Source organism: Megalops cyprinoides, chromosome 9, assembly GCF_013368585.1.
Source record: "Megalops cyprinoides isolate fMegCyp1 chromosome 9, fMegCyp1.pri, whole genome shotgun sequence".
Taxonomy (NCBI): Eukaryota; Metazoa; Chordata; class Actinopteri; order Elopiformes; family Megalopidae; genus Megalops; species Megalops cyprinoides.
In genome coordinates, this window is record NC_050591.1 from 32,973,240 (window position 1) to 32,993,584 (window position 20,345).

Sequence of the window (20,345 nt, forward strand, 5' to 3'; positions counted from 1 at the left end):
GTTCTGTGCTTTCTTTAAAAAAAAAGCGCAACTGAGTCGCGCTTGCTCTGTATGACTGTGCGATTCTGCGGTCCGACCCTCCCCTTACTTTTCCTACCGGCCCGCAGGAAGGAAAGCCACCATTGTGGAAGCTCCAGTCCCCGCCCTCTGGATTAAATATTAAATAGCAAGCAAATATATTATCTCTGGTTCATTTTTTACTCATCCGCTTGTTTTTGTTTGTGAAGCTTTCCCCAAAAAGAGGTCTTACCGTTAAACACATGGCAATAACAAGGAGCTTTATATATTTAGCAATGCATTCCCATGCTAATAATTAGAATGAATGACTATATAAATGATTGGCTCAATGTTTCCAATAGGCTGCAGTTGAACAAATGAGTTTCCATCATTCATAGACAGCAGTGGCAACTGACATTCTCATTCAGTTTCCTGCTTCTGTATGTGGGATCTTGGTGGAGCTACAATTACCTGCATGTTTTTCTCCATTCAGACTCTGGAGTGTGCACCTGAAGGGCTTCACTGCATTCTTTTCTCTGTAGTGACTGTTTCAGTAAGAGAGGCAGTGTGCAGTGGTGTAAAAGGGCAGGGCATGTACACCCAACGTATATTTCCAGGTGAGATATTGCTGTTATACCCTTTGGCAAGGTACTTAACTCTTATCATCTCACTAAATAGGTAACATATTTGTTGCTATGAAAGAAGTCTAGCATTCATTGAAAGAGGTAGTCCAAATTCACATACTCTTTCCAACTGATTCTGAGCAGGGAATTATGCACTGCGATGGACAGACCCAGAATGCTATTCTCCTGGAACCAGGGTTTGTAGGAGAAGAGGAAAAACCCGTATTCAATTTATGAGACCTCTAGCATGAATACATAATTATGTGACATGTAAAAGGCAAGTTTCCTGTTGCCTATACTCTGTAATTGTTAATCTAAAAAAATTCACTGGCATTTGGAATTGAGATTCACAAGCATCAGTTACAGATATGATTTAAAATGATGTCATTTTCCTAAAACGACAACCGTCAAACACAATTAATTATATGGTTGAAAGTAAGACACTGCTGCGTGTATTTTCAGTCTTTCTATCATAAGTAATTAAACAACACATACATGAAAAGACTATAAACATAACCTTCACAACAAAGCCTGGTGGCTTGTTGGAAAACGTGGCAAGGCTTGCAAGTACGGTGACTAAAAGGAAATTAGACTGAATATAAAAGACAAAATCAATTCCATTGTAAAGATAATTTCAGTTGTAGTACACCGAAATTATCTGTGATGGTGTTTGTGGACTTGGTCCCCCCACCCCCCAAAAGCAAAACATCGAATAACGCATTTTTAATTGAACTGTATATGGTAATTCAAATATTTAGTATTACGTTGTTGCTTCAAAAAGTAACTAATAGTATTTTAACAAAATACAATTGTAAATATACTTGAAATTTTCTGTATATACAGACAGGCCTTAAAAACACGCTACAGAAACGTTGAAGATTTCTGTTTTATAACATCATATTTCTGACACCGTCGGAGGCAGCTGTTATTTCCTTGGTCCTACCGAACGGGGGGTTACAACATAGCCGTTGTTTTCACTGAAAACGCGGGGAAGTCGACATATGCGTTGGGCGATAACCAATTTTTGAAACTCACTGTTATCTTATCAAAGTAGCAAGGTAGGTAACACAAGTTACCGAGAGCGCACTGCAACCTCCCGCTTGCTAGGTGGCAGCAATGCTCCGTAAATGCTTGTAACAAAGCATTATAAATTGTACAAAGAAGAAGGAAAGGAAGACGAAGCCAGGCCAGAAGAAAGATGGCGGCGCCCGTCTTGAGAGTTTCCACCCCTCGATGGGAAAGAATCGCCAGGGTCTTCGTGTGCCTGCTGGGTGTCCTGCTGTCTCTCTACGCAGTCCATGTGGAAAGGGAAAAGGAGAGGGACCCGAACTATCAGCCCCTGTGCGACGTGAGCAACTCAGTGAGCTGCTCGAAAGTGTTCACCTCCAGGTATCAGCCAGCTCGGAACGCTACATTGCTAGCTTAGCAAGCTAACGTGAACGAACCAGTAATGTGAACTCAGTAACCTGGCCCAGAGCAACTGTCAGATTGTTGGCAGCTATCTGTCAGCTAGGTAGCTGCAATTTTATGCTAGTTCAGCTAGCCACTTACCTTTCTGATCTAGCCTGAGATCAGTGGCAGAGTGAGTTTGCTGGGTGGCATTGTTCCGGGTTGACAGTCATCAAATTCTCACTCATGTTCCCATGACATGTCATCAAAATTAGCTGGCAAGCTGACAAGTTAGAAATCTAGCTAGCTTGCTGCCACCCTTGCCAGAGCATGCTAGCTAATTAAGTGTTATGTGTGTTACAGAATAGCTTACTTTACGACATATTCATTTCCATAAATCGGCAGCAAGGCAACAGATGTTTCCATTTTTGGGATCAGTCAGCTAGCCAGCTGGCTACTAGTACTAACGGCACTCGGGTGACGCTGTGACCGCCCAGATTGGCTAGTTTTTTGATGCGCTTTGATTTTGTAAAATTCACTATCAACCGCAGAAAGTTTTAACCAGTTATTAGTAGCTAATTATCAGTCGTATTCTTGCAAAATACTTTTCTAGGCACCCCGAGGGGTTGGTGGCCGGTTTGCAAAAATGTGTCATCTGGGTTTAAGTCCAGATTCTTCAAACGGCAATAGTGTAACTGTTCGAAATGTCTTTTCCACATATAAGACAGGGTTCGTTAGGTAGTATGGCAGTATGGCTATTTTTATCTGCGCCGTGTCCAGCTCTGCTGAACGGGCTGTTTCTCATAGGTGGAATCACGAGGTTGCAGCGCTGATTTGGATTACCGTCTGGATACCTGTAGCTGCAGCTGTTAAAATGCTCTGTGTCAAGTGTCTGATTCTTATTGGACAGTTAGGTATGACATAGAAGAATGTGTTAAGTTGTAAAGGAAAGAATTTCGTTCAATTTCAGTTAGGATTGTATTTTTCTAGCAGTATACACCTGAATGTGGTTAGCATATATGTTCCAGTCCTCCGAATTCAACAGTCTGCCTTTTACAGTCAGGGTATTTGAAATGCAAGAATACAGGGATGCGTGAAGAAACTATCAATCTGACTGGAAGATGTATGTAAGCTAATAGCAAGATAGACAGTGGAATGATTTGTCATTTTTACTGGATGATGTCTGTAAATTGGTGCTCAGTAATTCTTAAGAGTATATCAGAATTGTATGTATGTTTTTTTCCCCTCATGAACATGAACAATTGGCTGCATGGTATGAGCTCATAGCCAACAGAAAGATTCACTCACTCCCTCAAATACAGTGTAACTGATTATATGAATAGATGCATTATTAGGATGTTTAGCCTGAAAACTTTTCATCTACCGAAGTCCAGAACACTGAACACAGTGATAGTCATGCAGTTCTAAAATACATCTGGATGACCTTTCTTTTAGATAAAACAGATCATTCTCATTTGGTCATATAGGTGAAATGTCCAACTTTGTGAAACATCCGAAAGCCCTGTAGTTAGTCTGCTGCAAGCCAATACTGGGTCCTGAGGTTGAGAAACTTTTTTTGTAGGGCAACAGCAGTTTAATGGATAAATTAAATGACGTCAGGGAAGACTTCTCTCTTGATTGTGCTGTAAACTAGGAAACAATTAAGGTTTTGTACTTTGAGAATGAGACAGTGATTTAGTTTGTTAGTGATTCGTAACTGCTGTAACACACCTTCTCGTACGTGTCCAGGCTGATGGAAGTTCTCTTTTTAGCCTTTTATTCTCCATTTTCTTGCAGCTGCAAGATTTAAGACAACACTAAAATGGTAAAGGCAGCGGGGTCTGAACCAGAGAGTTAGTGATTGTATCTCGGATAAGGCACCGCTATTGTGTCCCTCAGAAAGGTATCCCACTTCATTTCCTTCAGTAAGGGAAAATAATAGGGGGAAAAAGTAGTCACCTTTGTAAGAAAGAAGTGAGTCATTACCTTTCCTTCCTCCTTGTCATTTACTCAGTGTCTGATGAAAAGAGACTACAAGACATTACACAATGAAGAATGACAACTCTTATCAATAGTGTTGTAGCAGCTTCCCAAATATAATTTAGTTTGTTTTTCGTCCTGATGTTACTAGAATGTCTGCTGGTTTTCTGTTCACGCTTTGCACACCTTAAAATTAAAATTGTCTTCACAATTGACATATTATTAAGAAGGTTTCTTTTCTCTTTTTAGATGGGGTCGAGGATTTGGCCTGCTGGGCTCTATTTTTGGTAAAAATGGTGCGATGAACCAGCCAAACAGTATCTATGGACTTATTTTTTATCTGTTTCAGCTGTTACTAGGTAAGTCTGGACGAAGAGACAAGCTCTTAGTTACCTTAAAGAAAAAACTATTTCTCTTTTGGAACATATAAGGGCAAACATGTATGATGTGCCAAAATGGCATATGAGTGTAGAAGCGCTATGGAGGCAGGTAAGCTTTTGCTTGCCTTTGGTTGGCTATTCCTGGAGGGCCTATAGTTGCAGACAATATGGCTGGCAGATGTTAAGGGCTGCTGTTTAGAAGGGCAACACAATGGAACTTAGTAAATAATTAATGAGAAGGAAGTATCTACCATCACTTCCTTCTCATGAATTTTGCCAACATGCATTTTCATGCTTGTCAAAGTCATATTCTTGCAGAAAGCCCCATGTATAGGTTTGCACATATATTTGAATGGTCATTAGATGCAAAGTCAAAAGGGATTTCCACAACTTCATAATTTCTGGTACCACTGTACCATTTTGCTATTCTGTAATGTTCTTGTAAACTGTGAAACTGTTGTCACAGTTGGCCACGCATTATATCAAGCTATTTGCCTAATGTTTGGTTTTTAGTGCTCTGTAGTTTCATATGCAAGTGCAAAGTAATTGCAAGCAGGTGCTGTGTAACTTCAGTGCAGTTCCACATTGTTGCATACATTGTATGGGCAATGGAAATATATGTTTCAGCATTTAACAAGCCCAATTAAAGCATACCTGTAGTGTTATTGATCTGGTATGCAGTTATGAATAATCTGATGGTGGACAGCTGTAAACTTAACAGGTACACATTTCAGCAGCTTCACCTTAATCCCTGTAGAAAGACGATCATTTTTTACTTGAAACTGTAACAGTGCATATCGTTCAGTGTAATGAGGAGCAGTGCAGGACTATATTGACAGTGTGACTGTCAGTGTGTGACTGGCACTGACTGCATGATTGTCAATGTGTGACTAGCACTGACTGCATTTTCCTGTACTGAACTCCCTCCGTCTCTGCAGGAATGACTGTGAGTGCGATGGCCGCCCTCATCCTTATCACTACATCCATTGTGTCAGTTGTGGGGTCACTGTATCTAAGCTACATCCTCTACTTTGTACTGAAGGACTTCTGCATCATTGGCGTGACAACCTACGCACTGAACTTTATTCTCTTTGTGCTTAACTACAAGCGACTGGTTTACTTGAACGAGGCTTGGAAGCAGAAGCTTCAAGCCAAGGAGGACTAAAAGAAAAAAAGAGAAAAGAACAAGAAACGTGACCTCTGAACTTTTGGGCTTGCCACCGGGATACCTTGCTTCCATGTTTATATTTCAGTAAAAGAAAAAAAAACTGAGAATGTAAGTCTCACCGTCTCTGGGGCAGTTGGCCGGAGGAGCAAAAGGATACTAAAAAGAGGACACATTTTTCTTTTTTTGGTTCCCAAAATGTATTGTCCCTTCCACTGGGAAGGAGTTTTGAAAAGAACGCAGCAAGCACTTATGAAACCTTTTCAGCAACGTGGAGGATATCTTGCTCACTCTTGAAGAAAAACGAGTCAAAGCTGGACTTTCCCTTGGACAGAGTAACATAATTTTTTTTGTGTGCCCGAGCTGTTCTAACCTAAACCTCAAAGAACTGAATTATGAGGGTAAAAAAAACAAACGCATGATCGTAAAGCTTCTGCAACCACGATTCACAAACACGATTCTGTGAGAGTAACACCGTACAGTTTTATGTTTACAGTGCAGTTTGAAGAGGACCACTTATTTGACATGTTTAAGAATCTGATAAGTCAGATGCAGCTGCTGAGCAATATTCCAGGTTAGATTGTGTTATAGTGTTGACACAGACATTGAAAGACTTTACTGAGACATATTGGTGCAGGTGGTGTGTGACCAGCGTAGTCTGTGCGCCCCAGGTGAGGAATGTGTTGTATTATGATTGGTACCCGTGGTCAAATTATGCTCGCTGAGAAATTTACGCTCTTTGCACTGTTCAGGCAGGGGTCAGAAGGCATCAGTTCTCGTCTCCTCCCAAATCTCTGAAGCCAGTTTCTTTTTCTCAGCAAAGACTCAAACATCACACATTTGTTCTTGTTCTTCAAACAAAATTAACCCTTAAGGCATTCCTGGCGTCACAGTAGAGGGTAATCCATAGAGTATGTGCCTGATCGCACATACACAATAGCTCTCTGGCTGGAGTTCTGTCTGTGCTGCTGAGTTTTGTAAGTGTAAATTGTAAGCTCCACACTCACAGTGTAGGAGTACCCAAACAGGGTGAAATGGGCCATACCTGTAATGTTATTGATCTGGTATGCAGTTATGAATAATCTGATGGTGGACAGCTGTAAACTTAACAGGTACACATTTCAGCAGCTTCACCTTAATCCCTGTAGAAAGACGATCATTTTTTACTTGAAACTGTAACAGTGCAGGGGCCATTTGTGGCCATTTGTGCTCAGGAAGATTCCTTTTGTCCAGTTCAGCACTGGTTGTAATGGGGATGACGCCTTTTATAAGATAACAAAACACAAACAGACTGGAAGTTGAAGAACTGCCACTAAATGAAAGATTGGTTCCTGATGGTTGCGTATTTCTATTTGGGTGTTTGTGTGTTCTTGTCATCTCTGGGCACAGTAATTTGTGAACTATTTGACATATGAAATATGTAGGTGTTAAAACATGTACATCAGTAGTGCGGTTTTAAAGTTACTGAATGGCAATTGCTTTCTGTTAAGTTGTTTTAAGAAAGGATGTCAGTTTTTCCATGCTGCAAATTGTCAATCTCGGTGTGCACACCGTGGCTTTGGCCAGTACAGGGTTCCTCAGCAAGCCTAATACTCTGATGAGTGCAACATGCTCAAGACATTCCAACAGCTACCTACTATCTACTCATATCCAGGAAACGATTACCCCCGACTATATCAACTCTGACCCGATCAGGTATGGGCAGGGCATTCTGAAGGGCTACATTGTTCCAACAGCAAAAACCCTATTGTGTGTGTGCGTGCGCGTACGTGCGTGCGTGCATGTGTATAAACTGAGTGTAAGTTGGATACTGGTGGACATTGTGGAATGCCACGCTCCTGTTAAATGAAACGTGTGTCATGATGTATTTAAATGTATAAACGCCATTTGTTTTCTGATAAATATTCCAGTGTCACTGTTTGCTGTAATTGTTTTTTATTCATGTGGGCCCCATGGTATCTGGTCTATGGGTGATGCCCGTATGGATGTAGAAAGTTACTGAAGCCCGGCTCATTTCACTGATGGCCCTGTAGAACTGAATTAGGTAGTATTATCATGGGAGTGGTAACAGCAGGCATTCTGAAGATTGCAAGTAGCCTTAAAGGCTTCCCAGCCTGTCATTCCAAATGCAGAGGCAGGTTCTCATTAAGACTCGTCAGAGACTGATGCTGGTGGTTAGAGTTTCCATTAGGGTATTTGAATTTTTAAGCTGTGTTCAGCATGACCAATAGACTATTAAAAAACAGCATTCAGAAAATGGTGAATATCTGTATGAGAACATTTCTTATACATGTTTTGCACACCAGACATAATCTTAGGGGGGGACATAAACGTTCAGATATGAGTTTGTAAGACATAGAAAAGCATTAAAAATCTAATACTCTGTGAAGCTGAGAGACAACAAAATTTAGTTTTCAGAAGTGCTAGACCAGCAAATAGCGGTCCATCCTTGTTTGTTCAATCACACTCCACTGAAAAGACAACTCCTAAGAAAATCTATCTCTGCTGCAGATGGGTTTTTAGTGTTCCTGAGCTGAACAACCGCTTTAGTATTTTAGAGGAAAATACAGCAGCAATCAAAGTGTTAACAGGAGGGCTGGTGGAAGCTACGTGTCATAAATAGGATGGTGTACTTGGGAATTTTTTATTAAGGCTGTAAACCACTGCAGTTTGAGTGCAAAGGTAAATGTATTCATCTCAGTACAATTCAAGATCACATGCATCACTGTATCGTGATACTCTACAACGAGGTGCTTGTGTCTGATAGTCTGCAACAAAATGACTGTGTCTGTATGTGTCACTCTATTATTGTGTGAAATCCTGCGTGACTGAAATCGATATGCTTTAGACCCAAACAAACCCAAGTGTAATGCTGAAATTTCCAGAATCATCCATTCGTATTGAAATAAGTTGGTTAATATTATTTAATGTACTCGTGTAAAATGAAGCTTTCACTTTAGGGTTTAAATGATCTGGTGTAAAGGGAAAATAATTTAAAAATTATACACTACATGTGAAATATAGGAAAAAGTCCAGTTACTGAGTTCAGCGTTTGTGTTTGTGCATTGGAAGTATGGCATAAAATTGAGCCCCAGATCTTGATGAAACCACAAAAAGTGCCTTCTGTTTGAACATGGAGCCTTCAGCTGTTTGAATTAAGGGCAACAAGCAACCAAATGAACTTCTGTTTGCCCAAGGTTGTTCATTGAAGAAAAAAAAAACGGAGACTGAATAAGTGTTTGGTTGGACGTTACCAAGCACTTAACAATCAGCTATGCATTTGCATGTTTCATTCAACCAATCAGCTGACTTGACCAAACCCTGTATTTAAACATGCAATGGTAAAAATGACTTGGGGTAATTTTTCAGAGAACAACTTTTGCTGCCCTTGAAAGTACATTATGAGGATCTGTAATTTCTCTTACAGAGGTAGTGGGGTAGAACAGCCGACTTGGTCATGCTGTCAAGCGAAGGTTTGAAAATGACCACAAACAAAAGGTGTCTTGCGCAAAAGGTTTGATGTCATGTGATCCTCCTTTTTGAGGTAGACATTGTTTTTCTGTCTGAATATGTAGCCTGTGAGAAATGGGAGGATTTTGTTTTACCTTTTTTTCCAATCATGAAATGTGATGGCTTCTCTCCTGATGGTATGAAAGGGACTTGTGTGGGGTGATTATGCCCTGTAGGTTTATGGACTGTTAACGCTGTATGTCATTTGTATAGAAAGTGATTTAGAGACTGAGGGTACCATTTGCTTGCCTCAGAAAATTTGGGGGGGGGGAGGTTGTTCAGTATTTGCCAAATGTAAGTTGTTTAAATGCTGTATTTTCATACATGACAAAAGTGTTATCGGAGGGTTGGGACAATGTTTAAAAAAAGAAAAAAAAAAAGATTAAAAAAAAAAAAAATTCCAGTCCCAGAACTCCACCCTTGGATACTGGATGTGAGATGATACATGTGATGACGCAGCGTTATGACATCATTTCCGTTGTGTCATTGTCTTGTGGAAATGGTCTATTATTAAAACTTCTCAGTGACTAACCTCTGTTTTCTGGATTTTCTTCAGTGGAGAAAGCGTCTGTGTTCTTAGCTGCAGAGTTCAACTCTCAGTGGCCTTATATTGGTTTAAAAAAAAAAAAAAAACAACTTCCCATACTTTTCAGCCTAAGCCTGTGGGGAAATATGCAATGTTCTGCTGCACCACATTTTGTCAAATATTTTCAATCGTGTGGGAAGCAATTACAACACTCATAGGTCACTTCTAAATCAACATTGACCAAGGGAGGGAGATATACTCATCATCTCATTAGCCAATGAGGTGCTGGGAACAGGGTGGTGGCAGCTGCTCATGGTGTGTCCCTGACGGAGTGTCTCCCTGTGCTGTTATCTGGGCAGGCGGACGCGCAGGCGGGGATCAGTGACTCCCAATGCGAGATGCAGGGAAAGCTATGAGTCTTAGTGGGCTGGCTGCTGTCCATGGTGCTGCATTTCTCACTGCCTTGGGGGGGTGCTGAGCGGACAGCGGTCACCGTGCCCGTGGTGCATGTGCAAACCCCCTGTACCCCTGTGAAGCCCCACCTGCTGCTGCTTATATACATGTCAGCCAAACACTCAACTGACTTTACTGTAAAGTTTTCCTTTAAAGCTTCTTTCTAGTGTGCTGGTAGAGCACCTCTCCGATGGAGGAAGCTTTTCTGGTGCATTTTGCCAGAGTGAACAGCAGATGGCACTAATGTGCCTGAAAGATAAACACTGCCTTCTGCTGAGGGACTTTTGATAAAAGGGTTATTGTGATTATTTTAACAAGGTGGCCTTTCCTGTGATCTGTGCATTTTTCACAGATATATTTGATTATATCTGATTCCCTGTGCTTCATTTAGTAGTCCTGTCACCAAGCAATCTAAAGTCAGCATGAGTGATCAACTGGTGTTGTTGACTGCTAACTGATAATGGCAAAAATAGAAAAGCTGGCCTTTGTGAAACTTTTAAAGCGCAGACTTATTCTTGCTTGTTCTGCGGAGCTTTATCTCTGAGCTGAACAGCTGCTCCTTCATAGCTCATCAGATTCCTTGATAAGCAATGAAATGAATGAGGTCATGATAAAAGTGATAACTCCTGTTTTTCCCTCCCAGATGTTAAAAAGTCATAAGCATTATAGAGTACATTTAGTAAGATATTTTTATAAATCTTCCAATCTGGTCATCCAACAACAAACTGAGATGTAAACAACATGTAAGCATGCTCTTTAAAACTTTAAACCTCAGACTTTTTCCTGTGTGTCTAAATACATATATATGATCAAACTCATGCTGTTGTTTTGGTGATCCCTACTTGGGTCTTGGAAATTGGCCCTTAAACATGATTTTCGTCCCATGCTGCAGCTCACGGTCTAACGTGAGAGGTGAACACAGAGGAAAACCAGGACACTGGGACACCTGTGCTTCTCAGAACGGGGGCGTGTGAAATGACTGGGATTGATATTGAGATGGATATCTCTCAGTGATATGTCCACATGCTGTTTCGCAAGCTATAAATCCTGATTGTGGCGGGCAATGCAAAAGGTTTGTTGTAAATCTTTGTTGTTATGTAATGCAACAAAGAGGGGCGTTCTGCCTGTGAGGACAGTAATAAATCTGATATGAGAGGGAAAAAATGCTTGCATAGCAGATACTGTCTGATACTATCTGTGCCATTCTTTAGCTGTAGATGTAGTGATATTAATGGAAGGTCAGAGGTCACGGATTAAGTTAAGTTAAGATAAGTTGTAAAATATGTCTGGGTCCTGTTAGTGCATGTTTAACGTTCGATCCAGCCTTGTATGGCTTTACTGTCTTGCTTTTTGATAAGAGAGAGATGGCCTGACCATAAAAAAGATGAGCCTGAAAGCGTGAGACTCGCCCTGATAGGAATTTTCCTTACAGAATCCTGAGGAGAAGCTGACTTTAAAAATAACCAATGGGATGCCGTAAGGCCAATAGCTTTACGTACTGCATGACACATAAATGTTATTCTGCAGAAACTAGCAGTGTAAGATTTACTCCTGTGTGTAGCTGGCAGGCACCCACATGTGAACATAGGCGTGCAAGGCATGCCCACAGCTTTAGATGATTTTAAGAGGCACAGATAACCTGCCCAGGAAGGCTGACTGGGACAGAAATGCAGAAGTCCAAGCGTGAGAGTAATTTTGATTGCATGCAATTACTTGTCTGGGTTGAGCTGTGCAATGTGTTCTATATCACACCCACTGTGTACCAAACAGCTGAGCAACTAGGGCACACTGATGTCTTGGCTATGCTGTTTTTCTGATCAGTTGAACACTAGTATACACATTAATAACAAGTTACATGAAACACACAGCAACCATCATTACGGTCAATAATAGATCTTGGGGTTCGATTATTTATGTTGGCTAGCTACCATACAGTTTTGGGATTCTTGCTATGCTGTTATGCTCTTCTGTTAGGTAAATGTGTCAGAAAGCACACGCTGTTAAATTAGGTAGCCTATTTGCTAGCCATGGCTATCAAAAGTTAATAATTAATCAAAAAAATCAAAATTTGAAGTTTCAGTTTTTATAAATTAAGTTTGTGAGCATTGTATTGTTTCATAAAAATGCTGTTCAGCATCATAAAAAAGAAGGGAATATTAATTGATTGCATTTATAGCCATGTGTTCCTTACCGGCATTAAAAATAGATAGGTTGCCAATAAATGCTGATAACTGTTACCACACAATACTTTTACTAGCTAATATTATCCGTGACCTACATTAGGAATATTTCCTGACCATCAGGGCTCCTAGTTGTGTCCCTGTCTCCATGTGGTTGTGTGCTGTATTTAGCCATTGATAATGCTATCGCTTGACTAATCTTTTCATTGCTGTGTGTAAATTTCAGTCCCATTAGTGTCAAACTCAGTTGCAGTTTACCGCCAGTGTGATGTATCCTGCTGGTGAAACACACCAAGCAGAAGTGCAAAAAGCAGAAACAGGGAGTACCTTGCAGTCAAAGTGGACAACATGATTTATTTTCCTCTGGTAACTTGCCACAAAGGCACACCTTCAATCACCTCCACTTACAAATTTAACAAAATCTCTAAACATTCAAGACAAGAATTGTCAAGAGATGAATGCAGAATTTTGTTTGGTCATATAGTAAATGGTAATAAATACCTGGTTTCAAGCGGTGTTTCTCCTAGATTAGAAATAATAATAATTTTAAAAATTAATTTTAAAAAAGCATAATATGACAATGGCAATAATTATTTACAGTAATGTTATAAAGGATTTATTTTGTTAAAATTAAAGTCACAGCATTTTAAGAACCTATTCATACTGTTAATACACTATAAAATAAATATGATCGTAGTTATAGGTATTAGTTATTTTTTGTCAATAAATAGCTAGTAAGTGGCTAGTAAAAAGATTGTGAGCTTTGCTTTTGCTGTTACTATCCCACTTTTGTTAGCTGCAAATATCAATGTTACAAACTGACGTTAATTCAGAACAACAAATCTAAATATATGAGAAATACGTTTTTAGGACATTTCTGTTTCATTTTTGTATCTGAAACAAAGATATTTGTTGCATTCTTGAGCTAAATTAAAAAAAATAGATACTACATTCACTAATCTAGAAGAGCATGTACTGTGTATGTAACACTATTACTGTGTATGTATTATTACATTGCATTACATTTATTAATATTTTATAATTATTTAAAGGAAGAATTTCTCTCTTCAGTACGCAACTGATAAACTCTCTTTGATTGAATTTTATACGCCCCTTTGTATCAACATATTTTTTAAATCATAAAAAACATAACTTGTATGTAAAGTAACACATGCTGTACATATCTATAAAAATGACACAAAACATGTTAAAAGCATATATAATCCCTGTAAATACGTACATAATTTATTTTAGTTCTCTCTGAGGGTATCTCATTGTTATAGTTATCCCCATGGTTTTGTTAGTTTGGATGACACCTGATAACATGGCTAACAAAGTTCACATGGGACAACTTGTTTCTCATAACTGTTTTGCATTGTATCCATACCAGACAGACATGATTTTGAGCAATGTTTTGGAATTGCATCTGAAATGTAACCAAGCTGGTCGATAAAATGACCAGAACAGAATTTCATGGTATCAACATGGACAGAGAAAAATACCAATGACTGCAATAAAATGTGACTGTAACCCACCACTGTCAAAGCAGGTTTTTGACTGCAACCTGGACGAAAACATCTAAGAGTGGGGTGTGGCTGTGAGAGGAGAACTCCCTGTGCCGAAGCTGTTATCCAGATGGGACGTCACAGTCCAAGGGCAGCTGTGACAGAGGCCAGGAGGAGCGCCATGCTGGCCAAAACCACACTGCTTCCTGATCGGTACACCAGCCGAGTGTTCAGGGGCTGCACAGGGCGGAACGTGCCCACCATGGGCTCTCCATCACCAAACTGCAGTTTGGAGAACTCGGAGAGCTGAAAAAGACAGTGGCAAAATTACACTACATTACTGCCACTTAGTAGACGCTCTTATCCAGAGCAACTTAGAGAGGTTACAGTTTTTACACGTTATCTCTTTATATAGCTGGATTTTTACTGAGGCAGTTCTGTGTTAAGTACCTCGCCTAAGGGTACGGCAGTAATGCCCGACTTGGGAATTGAACCAGCAGCCTTTCAGAACCTGCTCCTTCCCACTATGCTGTGCAAACCATCAGACAGATGTACTGTGAGGCGAACACCTCTGTTCACACTGACTCGAAACCTGTCTGAGGAGGAGAGGTTCTTCCGGAGGTGCCATACCTGCTGCTTGCTGAGTGGGATGGTGTTTTCAAACATGGTCCAGACCACAGCCTCAGTGCAGCCAGGTGTGGTCAGGGAGCCCTCGTAGCGGTAATACTGGGTGAGGTTCTCCTTTGCCGGGATGAGCATGTCCAGAGAGACACCACTGAGAGAAGTGTTGGAGCCTGGAAGCGCAGCAACACACACAACAGGGAGACAATGACATTATAAGGTCATGTGAAGTTCATGTTCTTCATGATCAAAGTTCAGCTGTCTCTCTCTCTCACCCCTGCTAAGGCGGTAGGCTGTATTACAGGTCATTCCAGAATCTTTGTCTTTGGAAAAAAGTAAAGTACAACAACTTCTTGAGCCCCACCTTCAGGCTAAATGTAATGCAATTTGTCCTTAATTGCAGCTTGTGCATTCATCCAATGAATAACTATATGGGAGACTCTCCTGAGACTTTACCTGACCTGCTGCTACCTTTCATCAAGGCTGCCCTGAACCTGGGAGACCTTTGGCAGGGTAAGTGTTCTCCACAGCCTCCGCTTTTGTCTTCACACATTTGCACATGAAAGATGGAATGTAAGTATTGTTTAATGTAAATGGTGGAGAGTGATTATATCCTTTTCAACCTGTCATTATAACGCATTAACTTTATCGGTTTTCCCATTTACCAACGCAATTGTAACCAGCCATTGAGTGTCATTAACCCTTATGCCTGCAAACATGATTAGCGTCAAAATATGTTATTTCTGCCTTTGTACTTGCCACGTTAATCCTTAGAACTAGTTCTGCAACATATCATTTATCCCTGTCCGTACCTTCAACAAACAAAAAGTACCGCTCATGGGCACTTGTAAATGTTTAAATAGAAAACGTTTCTGTAACTTCCCCCATTTGAGCTGACTGCTGCATGCAGACTTGTTGAGTGTTTACCAAGCTCAAGCTGTGTTCCGTTTACACTTAGGCCACGCATGCAATCACAGGTCATGATGGCTTATTTACAGACCGTGGTTGTGTGACTTTCACCTTCCCTGTCCTCGGGAGTTATAACAGCACAAAATTTGATGGCACGCTTTTACAGCCCAAGGAGCCATCAAAGGAGCATAACCTGACACCTTTGCCTTGATCTCCCTCTGTTTTATAGACAGGAATTCTCCACTTTTGGCACTTTACAGTGCTGAGACAGGATAGAGCTGAAAACAGTCGACAGCCCAGGCTATGCCTTGCTCCTGCGATGGTGAGTACTCTCCCTACGTGTCACCCATTCTCAGGTCCCTGATGGCTTCGACCACACTTTTCTATTATTCTGTTCTGAGCTTGAGGCATTCCATAGAGATTATAGCATTTCCAGGAAAGAGTCACATGTCAACGAATCAAATGTGACTTACCTGTCTGTGTGATGTTTTTCAGGGCTGTTATAATGGGGTCATATTTTTTGTTGGCACTCGCTGACATCTGGAAATGTAACAATGGTATGGAATATGACATTAATTCTCCATGAGCAACAGTTTTGACTCTGAAGACATATTAAAAACAGTGAAGACAAATTGACAGTCTTCACACAAAAATAATTGCACATAGATCCAAAATATGCTTTAACAATAATTTATACTGTTGTGATTTATAATTTGTACTTTAACATGATAATGTTTTAAATCGATGGTTATTTAATGAAATCCAAGGATAAATTGTATCGTCTCATAATATCACATAAAAGATCTTAACCTCATAAAAAAACCCAAGGACTGCGACTCCCGTGGTATCTCCAAGTGCCTCAGCCAAGGAATTGTATTTTTCTTTAATGTGAACAATATGCATCTGTGGAGAACACAAACAGAGGAAGTCATTTGGTATCGTGATACATTTGAATGAAAAATAAGGTTAACCAACAATGTATTGAAATAAATATTGACATTTGCCATGGATGATCATGCATGAATCCCATACAATATTCATTTGAAACCATCAATGATCAAATGTATGCACATGCATAATGTATGGGGATCTGTTTAAACACGATAATATTCACTGTAAGAATACAGGTGGAAGATTTACTGGGTATTGGGGATGCCTTATATCCCAGTCTCTCTGTTGAGCTTGAGTTGCTGGAGAACTCTACCTCCATTGGGTACTGCTCTCCATCGATAGTGTGTTCGGAGCCTGGACCTCCGTCCTTTCCCCAGTGCAGGTGAAGTTGCAGTGCCTTGTATGTGCTTGGTAAGAGTCCCCCGCTTATTGTGGCAGTGTGCTGCAGATCTACTTGAACTTAAAGGAAACAGATTGATGAGAGGCAAATAAATAGCCTGTTCCTGTTTTTTTAGGAGACTGATCTGCATTTATCTGGAAAACATCTGAGTGGGGTTAAGTTGTAGTAGTCATAAATGCTTTAACATTTTAATTTTACAATCTAATTTATTGCTGATTTCACTGAAAGATGCCTTGCTGTGCTGGGAAGTAATAACAGAAAAACTTTCTCCTGTTTCAAAAAGTCAAACTAGAGATCACTGACTGAGCTCACCGTTCACTGACCCCGTTAAATGAAGGATGTTATTTACAGGCCTACTATTCATATAAAATTGTAGAAGTAAATTTTATTTATTAAAAAATATATGAACATATTTTCATATAAGATCAGAATTAACAACTGTCTGTTTAAATTCTGGATTGCAGGAAAGACGTAGGCCTACCTGTGTGGCCGTTATTCTTTATGAGACCGTTAAAAGCCTGTTGATAGGCTGTAAATTCGAAAGGCGTGAGGCGTTCGTCCGGTACCGTCTTCCTCGTGACAATGTTGACCGGAGACTGGGATTTTCCCATGCAAGATGCAGCGTTCGCCTCCAGATGCCATTTCTCTGGTCCTGAATTAAAATGCACAGTCAGATTAATTAAAAGCGAATGCTTTGTAGTTTAAGATAAATAAATTTCGTATAACATTTATTTCAAATATTTATGTTTCGTGCTTTATACGGTGGTTGACTTTTATAGTAAGCTATTTATAATGTGATTGTCTGTACTGTGTTTTTCTCCAGAAGCTACAAAGCTGTAAATTGCATGTCGTGTAAGGAAAAAAGAAAAACCTACAAATGTTTGGAACCTTTATTGGACCCTGTCTCCCATACCATCGTTGTAAACGTGCGCCATTGAAATAATAATAATTCACATTACCGCATTATGACGATCAAACAGATTATTTTATTGGCCGATTCGTCTAAGGCATTTGTACATGGTATATGATATGTTGGAGAGTATGGACAGGATATCTACAATTACACATTTCAGCAAACAGAAATTCTAAAAGCACATTGAAAACAGAATTAAATCTTACCTAGGCAAGTGTTGTTACACGAAACCTGTGACTGATAGCACCAATCTGAAAAAGGAATTGTATGCATTTTCAGTTCATGTCTGCAGAGACCGTAAAGAACTTCATTTCACTCAACTGGTTAATATCTTTATTAATCTTTTTAATGTAGAATGAAATACAAATAGTGAGTATCAAATGAACCTGCTATTAAAACTTAACCTTTAGTAATTAAAATGACTTGGTACAATGCACTGTCCTCAGGCAGCTTCTTAATTAGCCTAATCAACTCAAGGAAACAGCTCTCATTTTTACCTCATCCACGCAGGTTTAGAACGCAACTGAAATGATAGGAAATTCGCCAGAGAAATGGTAGACTGGATGGAATTAAATTGCAGGACAGAGAGATTTTACCGTTACACTTTTATCACGACCGGATAAATTCCTGACTTACAACACGGGAGTAGGTCAGATTCTGTTGCGTACAGGTATCGTAAAGTCGCTGTCCAATTCATACATAGTCGAAAGTGTCATTGCAGTTCTTACACTATAATTTTCTTGCTTTTCAGACGTGAGCAGGACCGCAGGTGCCATTCTGAAACTCTTGGCTTCTATGTCGGGCGGCAGCAGTAGGGGAATGCGAGGTAGCTTCGGTGTCACATGGACAGAATCTCGTTCGTGCAACGACAGCTGCACAGCACACATATCTGTTCTCTGTTAATACGTGATTTGAACGTGCCAAAATTAAGATGAACATCCAGAGCTCACCCGCTCGTAATACTGTAGGTAATGCACAATGCAACATCTGGTCATTCCCTTAATTTCTTTCCATAATACTTACGGTGCGTGCAGTCAACTAGGAATAAACGCGTGGAAACACCATCCATTCCTTCTAAAAAGATATCGCCTCATGCAGGACTGAAAACCGGCTGATCGTCAGTAAATTATGTTTTTTTGTTTATCATATTGAAACGTCTTTCTCCGACTTTTGGCTTTCAAAAGAAAATCACTCGAGTGAGTAAATTAGCAGTAATGCGGTTAGCGTGGTTTATATGTTAAATGGCATTTTGCTCAATTATCGGATTAATTTGCGCCTAGAAAATTAGTGACCAAAATAATCACGCGGGTGCAGAGATCCCAATTCGGTCGATCTCATGTAAGAGTTGTTTCATTTTAAGTATGCACATCACATTTTCGTTAATTATGGCAATTAACGTACCCTTTTATGAGGAGCTTTTTAATGAAATTAATAGTATAAACAATGACATTCCCCCCGTTTTATGCATCCTAATTTATGCTTCATACACTTGAAAACAGTAAACACTCGCGTTGCCTTTTAAAAACCTTGCGGACAATAAAGTTAGTAGAATTAGGCTTCATATATTTGTTAAACTAGATTAGATTCTGGAGCTGATACTGAATATAGGTATTCTTGTTTGGGACTAAAACAGGGCATGCACGCAAATATTATGACCCTTTACTTAAATAAATTTAGTTAATGGCATAATATTCCTGCACACAATTACTGTTACGTACTGTTGCTATAATTATTACAATTATCTGGACATATAAAAGGAATAATGTCACTTACCTCCACTTGCGCTAACCTTTAAAACGGTAGCGAAAAAGAGAGAAAGAAATAATAGATGCATTTTTTTTTCGTTCAGTTCAGGATAAACCACACCATGAGTTGTTATTGAATGAGATCACATTCTTTCAGACTGACATATATATGTCACCGCTACACCGTATGCCTCAAAAAGGAAATATACAATAACCCCTCCCCCTTTCCTCCAATAAAAATTTCACTGATAAGCACACGGACGAGATGTTTTATTCGGTTATTTTATATACTTTTACGATTCTATTGCGTTTTTGGATTTTAATGATTAACTGAATTGTTGGATAAATGGAATGATGGTGAAATAATTGAAGCAGGCACACACATGTGCGCGCGCGCATACACACACACACACACACACACACACACACACACATTTGGCCTTGATATTTATTTATTAAAGTTACAGTATCAGTATCAAACTTAAGTATCAGTTTGATCTTTCATTAAACATCTTAGTCTTTTTTCCCCTTCACCATCACCAATAAATGTATACCACAACGTCATCAAATGGATATTGATATAATAACGAACAATACACATTTGATCAACGCAATAAGTCGTACTTCATCCAAGGTGCTGTTTGCCTGTGGGTGAGTGGTACTCTCATGGCTTTCCTCTGGGAGTCCAGAGTGTACTGTAAAATTATCATGTGATATCATTTCTGCAGCAAAACTATCATCATGGCTGCATGCACTACAATTGCTTATCTTCATGACAGTGGTTTAAATTTGGAAGCAGTTTGCTTCACCACCCACACTAATCTCTGCAATTTACTGCTGTTTTTTAAGGGCAAGCTACCAGACTTAATCTATAAAAAGGTTTATTGTTGTGAGGCTCAAGAGTCTGGAAAAACACAGGGAAACCATTGGAATCACACCTGTTCCCTCCTGGTAACACAGGTTATAGGAAAGGTTAGTCAAAGCAATGACCTATCTAACTACATGTGTGACTTCTCAAAAGAATGGATGCTCCATGGTAAAAGAAATTATTTATTATGATATAGTCATTGCTGTTGCTCCAGATGTGTGACACCCCATACAAAATATACATGATCCCCTGACCAAACCATGCTGACATTTTGTAGGTGCTGCTATTTG

General features: G+C 39.8%; 2 protein-coding genes across 2 annotated transcripts; one reads left to right on the forward strand and one right to left on the reverse strand.

The window, feature by feature from the left end:
- Positions 1–1,798: 1,798 nt before the first annotated feature.
- On the forward strand, positions 1,799–6,568 carry LOC118783326 (vitamin K epoxide reductase complex subunit 1-like protein 1). The gene is made up of 3 exons (XM_036537134.1): positions 1,799–2,009; positions 4,239–4,348; positions 5,308–6,568. Exons 1-3 carry the CDS (start codon positions 1,819–1,821, stop codon positions 5,532–5,534), a joined length of 528 nt encoding a protein of 175 aa, XP_036393027.1. The 5' UTR covers positions 1,799–1,818; the 3' UTR covers positions 5,535–6,568.
- A 4,293-nt stretch (positions 6,569–10,861) lies between these two features.
- LOC118783822 (carbonic anhydrase 4-like) lies at positions 10,862–19,276 on the reverse strand. Its single transcript, XM_036537779.1, is given in 9 exon segments — positions 10,862–10,923; positions 13,846–14,014; positions 14,339–14,502; positions 15,712–15,778; positions 16,049–16,141; positions 16,443–16,588; positions 17,011–17,181; positions 17,649–17,693; positions 19,216–19,276. Coding segments are annotated over 9 exon segments (978 nt in total).
- Between the last annotated feature and the right edge of the window lie 1,069 nt (positions 19,277–20,345).

Excerpts from the sequence above, each read along its gene's own strand:
- LOC118783326 (XM_036537134.1), top strand. The coding sequence starts at position 1,819 with ATGGCGGCGCCCGTCTTGAGAGTTTCCACCCCTCGATGGGAAAGAATC. Across the intron at positions 2,010-4,238 it reads TCGAAAGTGTTCACCTCCAG|ATGGGGTCGAGGATTTGGCC; the intron begins GTATCAGCCAGC and ends TTCTCTTTTTAG. Across the intron at positions 4,349-5,307 it reads TCTGTTTCAGCTGTTACTAG|GAATGACTGTGAGTGCGATG; the intron begins GTAAGTCTGGAC and ends CCGTCTCTGCAG.